General features: G+C 45.0%; 1 protein-coding gene across 1 annotated transcript in view; it reads left to right on the top strand.

Moving 5' to 3' along the window:
* Positions 1-205: 205 nt before the first annotated feature.
* ITGBL1 (integrin subunit beta like 1) overlaps positions 206-9,749 on the top strand; it is a 236,817-nt gene continuing 227,273 nt past the window's right edge. The window contains exons 1-2 of the mRNA XM_070380773.1: positions 206-541; positions 1,498-1,718. Of these exons, the coding sequence (XP_070236874.1) occupies positions 441-541; positions 1,498-1,718 (322 nt within the window). The 5' untranslated portion in view covers positions 206-440. The remainder of the gene's footprint in view (positions 542-1,497; positions 1,719-9,749) is intronic.

Here is a 9,749-nt window from a genome sequence, read left to right as displayed (position 1 = left end):
ATCTTATCTGTCCCTTTAATGTCAGCCAGCCCAAATAGCCTCTTGTCAAATATTTCTGGGGCCTGTACTTGAAGAAAGGAACGATTCTCTCAAATCTTTGAACAGGACATTTTTCTTTCTTTCTTTTTTTTTTTTTATGTCAAAATAAACCATCTGCTTGTACAACTGTTTCTAATTACTTCCCTGCCTAGACTCTCCACTTGAGGGGTTTGGTACCAGCACCCCGCCCAGAGTGCTGCCGCCCAAACTCTCGCAGGCAGCTCGTCCACGCCCTCGCAGCTCCGGGTAGAGCCCGGGTCCTGCACGCCTGGGTGTTTGCGGGTCCCTCTGCCCGGCCGTCTGCTGGGGGCACGTCTCTCCCCTCGGTCTCCCCGCCCCCCCGCCCCCGGGAGCCCCACCTCGCAGCCACGCTCCTTGCTTCTGCAGCCTGGAAACTCAGCATGCGTCCCGCAGGCTTGGCGAGCGTCTTGCTGCTGGTGTCCTCCCTTCTCCTGCCGGGGGGGCTGTCAGCTGTTCCACAGAGCTTTTCGCCGTCTCTGAGGTAAGTCTGGTTTGTTTTTCTTGAAGACAGACCTGCCCTGCCTTGCGTGCGGGACTCAAAGCTCCGGGATGGCTGCCCCAAGCCAAGGGCAGTTAGGAAGTTGGACGCCACATCAACTGTTTTTCAACCTGTTCCGATGATTCTTCTTCCATCTACACTGTGTATTACCTTACCCCTGTTCATTTGCCCTTCCTTGGGAAAAATACAATCATTGAATACATTTATCATTTCCTCCTACTCCAATACGTATCAGGAGGAATTTTCTGCCATGCCAGGTGTACCTTTGTGCTCTCACCACGTAGAAGGCAGAGCTATTGCGTGGGGCTCGCATTAACATTTTGCATGACATTTTCAAAGAGGATTGGAGGCACATCGCGATAACTAAACTTGTATGCTTTGAAAGTATAGTTTATAAGTATCGCTTCTTGCAACTTGAAAAAGCCTTATGTCTTCTGTTATCATAACCTGTATGGTTCTTTCTATATAATCATCTCTCCTTTTTCATAAAACAACTGCTCCTGACCATCAGCTAGCAACAGGACTTTTGAAAGAGAACTGAAAAGTCAGCCAAGAGTCAGACTTTGGATTAATTTGCATTTAATCTAAATGCACTGTGTAAGGTTCAGTGGCGGACCTCCAAGGGGCAGGCCCGGATCCTCCAGTTCACCTGGAAGACGGTCCTCTTCTTCGGTGGGGCAGGTCACCACTTAGACATCTGTGGTCATTTCTCCGGTGATGACCAGTGGATAGCATCAGCTTGGTTCTCGGAGAAACGGGGGAGGAGGGGGTGCCCAGGCTAACGATCCCCAGGGGGTTGGCATTCGGTCTCCAGTTCGGGATCTGGGTGGACCCTGGGATGCCGCGGCGGCGGGGCGGGTTGGGGGCGGGTGCTCGGAGCAGAAGGAGCAGTGCCTGGACGTGATCGTGGCCCCCGCTGTGGTCTGTCGCCCCTGCAGGAGCGGCCCGGGCGCCGCCGCGTGCAGGCTGTCCCGGGCTGAGTCGGAGCGCAGGTGCCGCGCGCCCGGGCAGCCCCCAGGGGGCGCTCTGTGCCACGGCCGCGGCCGCTGCGATTGCGGGGTGTGCATCTGTCACGTGAGCGAGCCCGGCGTGTACTTCGGGCCCCTGTGCGAGTGCCACGAGTGGGTGTGCGAGACCTACGACGGCAGCACCTGTGCAGGTAAGGGGGTGCGGCGCCGGGCCCTCCGCACGCGCTCCCCAGGGGGCTTCGGCCCCCTGGGGGAAGCGGAGGCTGGGGACCATCCCATCAGCATCCTAGAAGCCACCACGGGGAGCGGGGGAGGGGGGGAGGGCCCTGCCTTCCGCCAGTGGGTTCTGGAATCACGTCTCTTAACCCCGACCTCTGCCCTAGGGCCCAGACTTCAGTGGAAATAATATTTGCTAAGGTTCCCTCGCTCGATTATAAATCTCAGCTTCTACTGTTGCTTCCTCATTACAGACCAATCCTCCCCACTTCCCCGTAAATGGAGTTATTTCGCTGGGCTCTCCACCCTGATCACGCATGTTAATCATCATATTTGCAGAGTGGAAGCCCCTCCACCCTGATCACGCATGTTAATTATAATATTTGCAGAGTGGAAGCCCCTATTTGTTTTATTTCTTAATTGAAGGGTAGCTGATCGACAGTGTGGCGTTAGTTTCTGACCCGTGTTTTCTTTCTTTACCAAGGAAGTACAGGAGAATGTGATTTTCCTAAATTCCAGGGAAGCCCACTGTGTTTTTGAATGTGGATTTGCCCTCTCGTAGGTAGCATGTAGTTGACACGTAGTGGCCTATATCAGAAAACCGTACACCAACACGAGCAGGCCCCTGTTTTCTTGGGAGCGATGGCTTTTGTATTGTTTTTGCTGCTCCCGTTTTTTGGCTTCAATGCAGCTTGGTGTTTTGTAAGGGTGGAGTGAAAATAAATTCATTTCCTTTGCACATTTTAAAGGAGTGATTTGGGTTCTCATACTGGAAGGGGTCAAGCTATTTCTTCGAAGAGAACACCCCTCACGTCTATAACCAGTTTCTCATAACAGCACCGTTTGCTTGGAGCCAAGAACCTCAATCAGGTCATTGTGAATGATCCAGGCCCTCGGTCAGTAAAAGTGCATCCTCAGTGCACTTTTGTGGGAATACACACAGTGCGTTCCCACCAGTGTTTGGCAGACTCGTAGGAAAAAAAAAAAAATCCACTTATTTTACCCACAGTGTACTGAGAATAAGAGTCCAACACTAACAGAGAGATCAAGCATGAGTTTATAGAAAAATGTTTTTTTTTTTCTCCTGTGGCATTTGGGCCTAGAAGCACAGGGAGGGTACGTAATATGTGGGCTGTTTGACAATGAAAAAAAAAAGTTATATAAGTAATTTGGAGGGCCACAGGTGCTCCTGTGTGTTTGTGTAGCCTTGGAGGCTGCGGTTCAACCTTTAAAAGTATTGAATGCCACAACTTATTTTAGCTTGTCAGTCCCACATGCTTCAGCGCTATTAAGGGCAGCCCTTTGGAATGAAAGCTAAGTATTGTCTAATATTTCTCTCCAAATTCAACTGTTACCTGGCTTCTCTGGCTTTGATTGCCTCTGGCAAGGCCTCCTCAATATCGTGAGTTCTGGACACATTTTTCAGGGCATTTTGCATTGTTCTTGGATTGGAAACATCAGAAGCAGAATGCAGTTTTTTAGCCAGTAAGCTAGTTCTGGTTACCAGTAGCTTGAACTCCCCCTTTAAAGAAGCTGATCGGTTTCCTTTCTGTTAGTTAAAGGGTAGCTGTGGTATGTATATGTACTCTGATTATCTCCCATGGAAAATGACTTTTTGTTTCATCCTGACATCTTTGTCACTACATTCCTTCCATCCTGGTGCAAAATGCAGCCCTGAGTCATGCATGGTTTTGTTTGCTTGTGTGTACATTCCTGCTTCTCTATATTTAAGACCGAATGAAAGAACTGCGTTTGTTTCCAGTCCTCATCTTTCTGACTGTTGCCCATTGATGCCGGCTCGCTGGGCCTGGTGTAGAATCTGCGCCTGCAAATGCACTGGCTACATTTGCCAGGTCAGTGAGGACAGCCTTACACACAGTCTATCTGGTTATCTTGCCAGCTTGCCCGCTTATTCTGTGCTTCAAGTTTAGCTACTCCATTCTGTCTGCAAGAAATAATTCCTATATTATGGCCAGTAAGATAGAAACATGGGCTTCCCCAGTGGCTCAGCAGTAAAAAGAATCTGCCTGCAATACAGGAGACACAGGGGACATGGGTTCGATCCCTGGGTCAGGAAGATCCCCTGGAGAAGGAAATGGCAACCCACTCCGGTATTCTTGCCTGGGAAATCTCATGGACAGAGGAGCCTCCTGGGCTACAGTCCATGGGGTTGCAAAGAGTCGAACACAACTGAGCACTCACTCAAGATAGAAACAGCAGGTTGTCTTTTATGTTTTATGTGCTTCTGGGCCTTGGTCTCTGTGATGAGCTCCTATAGATGATTTTCAAAAATAGAGTAACTTCCAGAGACTTTCCCCACCTCTGTGAAGAAAACACAGTTCTGCTCTGGCAGGGTATCATAGAGTGGTTAAGACTGTGGGCTCTGGGAGAAGTTTTCCAGGATTTGAATCCTACACTTAACATCTGTCTGAACTTGGGCAGTTACTTAACATTCCTGAGCCTTGATTTCTTCTTCTGTAAAATGGGAATAATAAAGTAGTTATCTTATGGGATTTTTGTGAGGTTTAACAGATGCAGGAGACTTAGAATAGTGTTTTGCATAAAGTCAGTACTCAGTACAGATGAATATGCTTGTATATGTCTATATAACATTATTTTGGGATGCGCAAAAGGTGAGCTAGGATGAATGGATAGAAAGAGATAGACAGATAAAGAGCCTGGCTTTGTGTTTGTTAGTCAGTTGATACTGTGAAAGCAATTTAGTTTCATTAATGTCTTGGGGTGGGGGGACCTGTTATTGATCCAAAGTTCAAAAGGTCAAGCCAGGACAGCAATTTTGGCTCAACGGGAGAGCAGCTGTAGGAGATACACTGTGCTCTTTTCAAGTTAAGTCCACTGGGATTCTTACACCGTGACTCATAGGAGACATACTTACTTTAGATGAGCTGGTTGAAAGTGATGACGTTTACACACAATCACAAGTGGTCTCTCTCTCCCAGTCTCCACTGGCTCCTGGCACATGGATCTTCCTCCAAATTCTATAGCATAAAGATCTGACCCAGCGATTATTCATGTGGATGTGATGGTCTAATGAGGAGGAAACTCATTTTAGTGAAATATTTCTTTAAGAACAGTCAAATGTTTGATTCTATAAAAACAAATATTTGGTTTGGAATTCAGGATATCCTGAATAACCCCCTGGGTACCTGTGATTACACTTAAAGTATTGGTTTCTTAAACATTTTTCCAATCACTTTTTGAAATACATCACTTAAAAGAGTTTCAGTTTTAGGAACTTGGAAAAGCTAATTGAATCCACTGTAGCCAGTTCTATAAAGTGCTATTGGAGAAGGGAATGGCAACCCACTCCAGTGTTCTTGCCTGGAGAATTCCATGGACAGAGGAACTTGGCAAGCTACATACAGTCCATGGGGTCACAAAGAGTCAGACACGACTGAGCAACTAACACACACACACATACACACACACACACATACATAAAGTGCTATATGGCCTTCCCTGATGGCTCAGTGGGTACAGAATATGCCTGCAGTGTGGGAGATGAAGGAGACTTGGGTTTGATCCCCGGGTCAAGAAGATCCAGGGATCAAACCCATGAATCACATGGGCAGAGGAGCCTAGAGGGTTACAATCCAAAGGGCTGCAAAGAGTTGGACACGACTGAGTGACTAAGCACTCACACTTGCACACACTAAGTGCTGTATATTTGCTAGACTCTCTGTTTACTGTTAAAGATGTTGTGCTATTAAAGATGTGGTGTAGTTGCTTAGTCATGTCTGACTCTTTGCAACCCCATGGACTGTAGTTCACCAGGCTCCTCTGTCCCTGGGATTTCCCAGGCAAAAATACTGGAGTGGGTTGCCATTTCATCCTCCAGAGGATCTTTCTGACCCAGGGATTAAACCTGTGTCTCCTGCGTCGGTGGGCGGATTCTTTACCACTGAGCCACCAGGGAAGCCCCGTAAGATGTTGTAAACACATGCATATGTATAACTGAATCACTTTGCTGTATACCTGGAACTAATTCGACATTTTCATCAACTGTATTCCCATATAAAAGGAAAAGTTAAAAAATAATAAAATGAAGGTCAGTTAACTCCAGTAATCCCACTGCTGGGCATACACACTGAGGAAACCAGAAGGGAAAGAGACACGTGTACCCCAATGTTCATCGCAGCACTGTTTATAATAGCCAGGACATGGAAGCAACCTAGATGTCCATCAGCAGATGAATGGATAAGAAAGCTGTGGTACATATACACAATGGAGTATTACTCAGCCATTAAAAAGAATACATTTGAATCAGTTCTAATGAGATGGATGAAACTGGAACCTATTATACAGAGTGAAGTAAGCCAGAAAGAAAAACACCAATACAGTATACTAACACATATATATGGAATTTAGAAAGATGGTAACAATAACCCTGTGTACGAGACAGCAAAAGAGACACTGATGTATAGATCAGTCTTATGGATTCTGTGGGAGAGGGAGAGGGTGGGGAGATTTGGGAGAATGGCATTGAAACATGTATAATATCATGTAAGAAATGAGTCGCCAGTCCAGGTTCGATGCACGATACTGGATGCTTGGGGCTGGTGCACTGGGACGACCCAGAGGGATGGTATGGGGAGGGAGGTGGGAGGAGGGTTCAGGATGGGGAACACAGGTATACCTGTGGCAGATTCATTTCGGTATTTGGCAAAACTAATACAATATTGTAAAGTTTAAAAATAAAATAAAATAAAAAAAATACAGGTGCTACAAAAGATGAGGAATACATGACTGGTTCCCGCTGAGTAGGGAGGTTCAGAGAAATACCAAATGCCTATAAGGCAAAGAAGAATATAATTTCTATGTATTTCTATGAGGGTTCCATTAAGGTAGGAATTAAATATTGTGATGTAAATTCTGGAAAAATTGTAGCATTTGACATAAGTCTTTTAGTGTAAGGAGGTTTTTATTCCAAAGGGTGGACAGTTGGAATTCTGAGTGAAGAAAAGTGGAAGAAATGGTTTAGAGGCAGAAAAACATGTGGGTGTGTTTGGAGAAGAGTGAAGGGTTCTGGGGCTGGCTTCACTGGAAGTTAGGGCTGTGGGAAGCCTAGTGGGAGATATGTTGAGAGCTGCAGCTCTCATCTGGCAGAGAGCTCTGAACCTGAAGGTGAAAGTGAAAAGTGAAAGTCGCTCAGTCGTGTCTAACTCTTTCTCGACCCCATGGACTACACAATCCATGGAATTCTCCAGGCCAGAATGCTGGAGTGGGTAGCCCTTCCCTTCTCCAGGGGATCTTCCCAACCCAGGGATCGAACCCAGGTCTCCTGCAGAAGAACTGCAGGCAGATTCTTTACCAGCTGAGCCACAAGGGAAGCACGCTGAATGTGAAGCCTGTGCTCAGTTAAACAGTATATAGGAACCATGAAGCAGTTTGAACATGGGAGTTTGAACATAATTGATGGTCAGTGATTCATGGAAATAATATGGTGCCTGGGGGCCCAGCAGGTTGGGATTGACACTTGATGGGGAGGAACTCAGGTTAGATCATGTTTAAATACTAGTTCCCGGGGAAGCGAATAAGGATAGAATTATGAGGCATTTTAAAGACTGCTGGAAGATAGAATCATATGCTTCAGTACTCAGGGATGAGTAAGATGGTGTCAGTGATAGAACTGATGGAAGAAAGTCAGGAGAAAGAATCAGAAAACTCATCAATGGTGAGAAGGCCCTGCTAAATTAAAAACTCTTATTTTTATCTGGAATTGCTGTGAAATGAAGAATGATCGCTTATAGAATGAGTCTGGACTTTATGGCACTTCTGGGCTTAGATAGGAATCTTGTCTGAATTGTTAACTGGAGTTAACTTGTTTCTGTCATTCATCCCTGAGACAGTCATTTGATTTCTCTGAAAGTTAGTTTCTTTTTCTGGAACATCTTTATGGATATAAAGAACTTGACATTCTTCAGGATATTATTCAGAATAATTTTTATGTATAAATACATTTAATATCTATATAATTTAAAGATTAATTTATTCAGTTCAGTCACTCAGTCATGTCCAACTCTTTGTGACCCTGTGGACTGCAGCACTCCAGGCCTCCCTGTCCATCACCAACTCCTGGAGTTTACTCAAACTTATGACCATTGAGTCGGTGATGGCATCCGGTGATCTCATCCTCTGTCGTCCCCTTCTCCTCCTGCCCTTGATCTTTCCCAGCATCAGGGTCTTTTCAAATGAGTCAGCTCTTTGCATCAGGTGGCCAAAGTATTGGAGTTTCAGCTTCAACATCAGTCCCTCCAATGAACACCCAGGACTGATTTCCTTTAGGATGGACTGGTTGGTTCTTCTTGCAGTCCAAGGGACTCTCAAAAGTCTTCTCCAACACCACAGTTCAAAAGCATCAATTCTTTGACGCTCAGCTTTCTTTATAGACCAACTCTCACATCCATACATGACTACCGGAAAAACCACAGCCTTGACTAGATGGACCTTTGTTGGCAAAGTAATGTTCCTGTTTTTTAATATGCTATCTAGGTTGGTCATAACTTTCTTTCCAAGGAGCAAGCATCTTTTAATTTCGTGGCTGCAATCACCATTTGCAGTGATTTTGGAGCCCAAAAAAGATTAATAGATTTAATTTATTCAGACTATGAAACATCCTTATAAGCATTGATTTAAACACACATGGTATGAAAATACTTAAAATACATGGAAATACCCCTAATATGGAAGTATTGGTAATTTTTTTTCTGGCAGCTATTTCTGACATCTACACTGTTAAGTAGTATGAGAACTGTGTATGATTATTCATGAGAGCTGGATTTTCTGAATCCTTATAGTCTGTCCTAGAACTGTTGGACCTACTTGCCCCTCACAGTTGCATTTTACTTAAAATTTTTTTCAAAACTGGAGTATAGTTGTTTTACAATGTTTCTACTTTACAGCACTGTGAAGTAGCTATGGTGTGCATATATCCCCTCCCTCTTGGACCTCCCTTCCATCCTCCCATCTCACCCCTCCAGGCCATCACAGAGCGCCGAGTTGAGCTCTCTGTTATACAGCTGCTTCCTACTAGCTATCTGTCTAACATGTGGTAGTGTATACATGTCCGTGCTACTTTCTCAATTCATCTCCCTCATCTCACATGCCTCCACCCCGTGTTCACAGGTCCATTCCCTACGCCTGCGTCTCTGTCTCTGCCCTGAAGATAGGTTCATCAGGACCATTTTCCTAGATTCCACATACGTGCATTAATATACAGTCTCTCTTTTTCTGTTTCTGACCTATTCACTGTGTATGACAGATTCTAGATTTGTCCACATCTCTACAAATGACCCAATTTTGTTCCTTTTTATGGCTGAATAATATTCCATTGTATATTTGCATTACATCTTTATCCACTCCTCTGCTGACGGACGTTTAAAGTTGCGTTCATGTCCTGGCTACTGTAAAGAACGCTGTGACGAACACTGGGGTACATGTGTCTTTGGAATTAGGTTGCATTTTTCTTTGAATAACTGTCTCCAAACCTATTTTGTGGAATCACTCTTCAGTTTTTCTTTCTTAGTGGTCTTCTGTTTTCCACCTTGCCCCCACACCCCCCTTAGCTGCAGTTCTGTATCCAAAGATTCAACCTACCTTGGATCATGGAGTACTGGGGTACATGTTTATTGTAACACATCCACATTGTAAGTGGCATTGTGCAGTTCAAACCTGTGTAGTTCAAAGGTCAGCTGATTTAGTGAAACATTAGTACAGGTCCTAGAGACATCAGGGGTGGGCTTGTTTAATCACAGGAATGTAAACCAACTTAAGACTGAATAGTAATCATTCTAGTTCTTGAAACTCTCTGATTTCCAGTCCTGTACTTGAGTCCTCTCCCTGCTCTCCAAACTTTTCTTTCTCTCACTATTCATCATGTTTACTTCATTTCCAAATTCTGCTCATTTGGGGCAAGGAGTTCAGCTATTATTTCTATTATCTTGTTTCTTGGTCATCCACAGTCTTTGAAGTCTTGGTGTCTATTC

Source organism: Bos mutus, chromosome 12 (assembly GCF_027580195.1).
Source record: "Bos mutus isolate GX-2022 chromosome 12, NWIPB_WYAK_1.1, whole genome shotgun sequence".
NCBI lineage: Eukaryota > Metazoa > Chordata > Mammalia > Artiodactyla > Bovidae > Bos > Bos mutus.
The sequence above is the reverse complement of the archived record's forward strand: the minus strand, read 5'-3'. Positions and strand labels throughout refer to the sequence as shown.